This window comes from Prunus mume, linkage group LG4 (genome assembly GCF_029339155.1).
Source record: "Prunus mume cultivar Tortuosa linkage group LG4, ASM2933915v1, whole genome shotgun sequence".
NCBI lineage: Eukaryota > Viridiplantae > Streptophyta > Magnoliopsida > Rosales > Rosaceae > Prunus > Prunus mume.
Window position 1 is genome coordinate 4027460 of NC_142701.1, and position 4199 is coordinate 4031658.

Below are 4199 nucleotides of genomic sequence, written 5' to 3' on the forward strand. Positions count from 1 at the left end.
ACCGTTATGAAGATCTCAAGCCCTCTTTCTAGGCTTCAATTCAGCAAGGCTACTCATGAAGCCAATTTGCTGACTACCAAATGTATGGACTTGATGGTTTCAGACACAAGAAAACCAAGACTCACGATAAGCCGAAAACATATTGAAGAACTTCTGTAAGCGCCTTGAGGGACAAGCAGAGCAAGCTTGGGGCTGGATGGTACCAAGACCAAGGCCACCTTTCTTGTGCAGAATATGGTGTCGCTTTTAGGCCTGCCCAGATTGCAGAGGCCTCCGTTCATCAAGGAATGCTCCTTCAGAAAGAGATTTCTACCAAGAAGACCGGATTACAATAGACTCAGAAAAAGCTAGGACTTTAAATTTAAAGCAAAAATGTAATAAAACTTTAGTCATAAAAAATGACTACCTTTAATAAAAGCTATTTATTTTTGTGGAACTGTTGCATTTTTTGATTTCTTTTGCCTAAATAAAACGAAAGTAGGCAAAAATACACTAAAGTAAATTTAAACTACAAATCTGAACAAGAATTTAAACAATAGTTCTATCCTTTTCTTTTTCAATCCCAAGATTTGTTCGCACTGCCTGTGAATCCCCCATAGTTGGATAGAAGTTTTTCAACCATTTGCCATTGATTGCTGCTGCATGAATGCCTTCATCTCGATCCTGTAATTTGTATGCCTCCAATCCAAGGACTTGCTTGATTATGAAAGGACCTTCCCAAGTAGGTGACCATTTTCCATAACTAGCTATGTGTGTTCCAAGGGGCAGAACTGCTTTCCAGACTATTTCTCCTTCTTCAAAACTCTTATTTTTAACTCTTTGGTTGTAGGGCCTTGATACAACCTATTTTCCTGCTAAGAGTTTGTTGAGGGTGTCAATTTTGCTGGTATCCAAACCTTCTAGTTCTAGTAGCATGACTTGAGAGTAGTCTTCTCCAACCAGGTTGTGTTGTTGAGCAATTATGAGAGATTGGACTACTATTTCCATAGGCAGAATTGCATCATGACCATAGTTAGAGCATATGGGGTCATGCCAGTTGCCTCTCTCTTTGAAGTTCTATATGCCCAGAGAGTTTCTAATAATTTCTCATGCCATTGCTTTGGATTTTTCTCAAGCATTTTCCTGATAATGTTGATGATCACCTTGTTACTTGATTCTGCTTGTCCATTAGCTTGAGCATAATAAGGAGTGGATTGAAGTAACTTGAACTTGAATGCTTCTGCCATATCGAGCATTTCTCCATATATGAAAGAGGATCCCTTGTTAGTTGTGATTGATTCTGGAATACCAAACCTTTGTATAATCTGCTCTTTTATGAAGGTGATGATCCATTGAGATGTAGTGGATTTAACAGGTTTGGCTTCCACCAATATGGTTAAATAGTCTGTAGCTACAATGATGAAACAGTGTTGTTTGCTACTAGATGGATAGATTTTGCCAATAAGGTCCATTGCCCATCCTCTGAATGGCCATGGCTTAACCACTGGATTCATGGGAACTGAAGGAGCGTGCTGGATTGGACCATGCCTCTGACAAGCCTCACATCCCTTAGAATATTCAATGCAGTCTTTCATCATAGTTGGTCAGAAATAGCCATACCTTCTAATTAACCAGCACATCTTCCTTTCACATTGTTGAGCTCCACAGATTCCTTCATGGGTTTCTCCCATGACCTTCATGTATTCTTTCCTCCCTAAGCATCTCAGGAGCAATTCATCCTTGCTTTTGCGGACCAAATCTCCATCCCATATGAGGTAGTTTATAGCCATGATTCTGATTCTTTTTTCAGAAGGCAGGGTTGGATACTGCAAGTAATTTATAATGGGAGTTCTCCAGTCATCTTCAACTATTATGGCAGAATTGACATCTATCTCCATTCCTCTTGTTAGAACAGATGGTAGACTTTTCCTTCCTACCTTGACGATCCTTTGCACACAGTCTTCAGGCATTTGTACCCCTGTTGCATATCTCGAGCCATTTCATTAGTCGCAAAGTTTTCTTCTCTGGGGTATGTTCCCAAGTAGCTTCCTTGAATTTTGTCGGTTTCGGCTGCCACTTGTATTCTCCAGCGATCTGTTTTAACACAAGCATAGAATCTCCCAAAATTTTCAGAGACTGGATTTTTAATTCTACCAACATTTCAAGGCCAATGATTAAAGCTTCATATTCAGCCCAGTTGTTGGTGCATTGGAAATCTAGCAGGAAAGAATAATAGTGTCTGATTCCCAGTGGATCCTCCAAAACAATCTCTGCCCCAGAGGCTACATTAGTCTTTGATCCATCAAAATACAGTTTCCAAGGTGTGAGGTGAACTAAATAGATGGGATTGTTAAGGCAAGTATGAGCTCTAGTCAATAGATCTGCATTTGCTATATCCAAGGAATCCATATTTTCAATCTTTTCCCCTGGATAATCTGCTAGGAAGTCTATTATAGCTTGTCCTTTGACAGCTTTCTGAGGAACATATCTGAAAGCAAATTCTATCAAAGCCAGAGTCCATTTGCCAATTCTGCCTCTCAACATTGGCCTTGTTAACATATATTCGATTAGGTCTGTCTTGGCAATGATGTAGATGGTGAATGGCAGTATGTAGTGTCTGAGTTTCACAGCAGTGAAGTATAAGGCTAGATAAAGCCTTTCAATTGCTAAATATTTCCTTTCTATTTTTGTCAGAGTTCTGCTTAGATAATAGACTACCTATTCCTTCCCTTCCTTGTTATCTTGAACTAGCAGACTCCCAATGGATACTTATGATGCAAAAATATACAATTTGAGTGGTCTGCCTCTCTTGGGTGGACTTAGAACTAGTGGATTTGAGAGGTAGTGTTTGATTTCATCAAAAGCCTGCTAGTGCTGTTCTCCCACTTAGATGTTTGTTCCTGCTTCGACCTTAACAAGGAGGAGAAAGGCTGGATTTTTCCTGCAGAATTGGATATGAATCTTCTTAGGAAGTTGATCTTTCCTAGGAGACTCTGCAATTCTTTCTTGTTTCAAGGTGGTAGGGCTTCTATGATGGATTTTGCCTTGTTTTTATCAATCTCTATGCCTCTTTGGTGGACCAAGAAACTGAGAAATTTCCTGCTTGAACTCCAAAAACACATTTCTTGGGATTCATTTTCAACTTGTGTTGTCTGTTTCTCATGAATGCCCTTTTTAGATTTGATACATGATCTCCCTTTTCTGGGGACTTAATCACCATATCATCTATATACACTTCTAGAGAATCACCTATCATGTCATGGAAAACAGAATTCATTGCTCTTTGATAAGTAGCTCCTGTATTTCTCAAGCCAAAAGGCATTACAGTGTATTCAAAAGTACCTATATATGCCCTGGCACATGAATGCTATCTTATGGATGTCTTCTTCTACCACTATAATTTGATTATATCCTGCATTGCCATCCATAAAAGATAGCATTTGGTTATGAACAGCTCCATCCACTAGCATATCTGCCATTGGCATAGGATATTAATCTTTGGGAGATGCTTCATTTAGATTTCTATAATCCACACATATCCTAACTGCCCTTGTTTTTCTTTTCAGAACTGGTACAATATTGGCTAGCCAATCAACATAAATGGCTGGTCTGATAAATCCTGCCTTGACCAGTCTTTCTATTTCTTCTTTGACTTTTAATTCTGTCTCCATAGACATTCTTCTTCTTCTGGTCTATTTAATTGGAAGGTAGCCTTCTTTGATTGGCAACTTGTATTCTACCAATTTTCTATCCAATCTAGGCATCTCATGATAATGCCAAGCAAAACAGTCTCTAAAGTCATTCGAAAGTGCAATGATTTCACTCTTGAGTGGTTCTTTCAACAATGCACTAATGAAAGTGGGTCTTGGATCCTGTTCTATTCCTAAGTTTATCTCCTGTAATGGATCTTCCACTTTTGGTAAAGATTCATCTAGTGTTGTTGGTGCAAAATCTCTTCCTGTTTGATTGTAATAGATCTTCCTCCTGTAAACTCTCTTCCTATTCTTCAATGCTCTCATGGGTGAATTTTGCCATATTGATGGCTGGATTCTGCATAGAAAGCCTCCTTTCTTCCCAATATATCAATAATCATTTTGTAAAAGATTGGATTGCTGCAGCTTGATCATTTTCTTGTTGATTGGGACTAAACATCAGAGTTTTGGAGGTTCAGAACAAAAGTCTATTCCAATCCTCTAGAGAACTGGCTAGACCATTTTCAA

General features: G+C 38.8%; 1 protein-coding gene across 1 annotated transcript; it reads right to left on the bottom strand.

Annotated features, from left to right (window-relative positions):
- Positions 1-843: 843 nt before the first annotated feature.
- Positions 844-1577, bottom strand: LOC103328446 (uncharacterized). Its single transcript, XM_089050378.1, has 2 exons — positions 1143-1577; positions 844-1056 (listed from the first exon to the last, which is right to left on the bottom strand). The coding sequence occupies exons 1-2, from the start codon at positions 1575-1577 to the stop codon at positions 844-846; spliced, it is 648 nt and encodes a 215-aa protein (XP_088906504.1).
- Positions 1578-4199: the final 2622 nt, after the last annotated feature.

Excerpts from the sequence above, each read along its gene's own strand:
- LOC103328446 (XM_089050378.1), bottom strand. The coding sequence starts at position 1,577 with ATGATGAAAGACTGCATTGAATATTCTAAGGGATGTGAGGCTTGTCAG. Across the intron at positions 1,057-1,142 it reads AAGCAGAATCAAGTAACAAG|AACTTCAAAGAGAGAGGCAA; the intron begins GTGATCATCAAC and ends CTGGGCATATAG.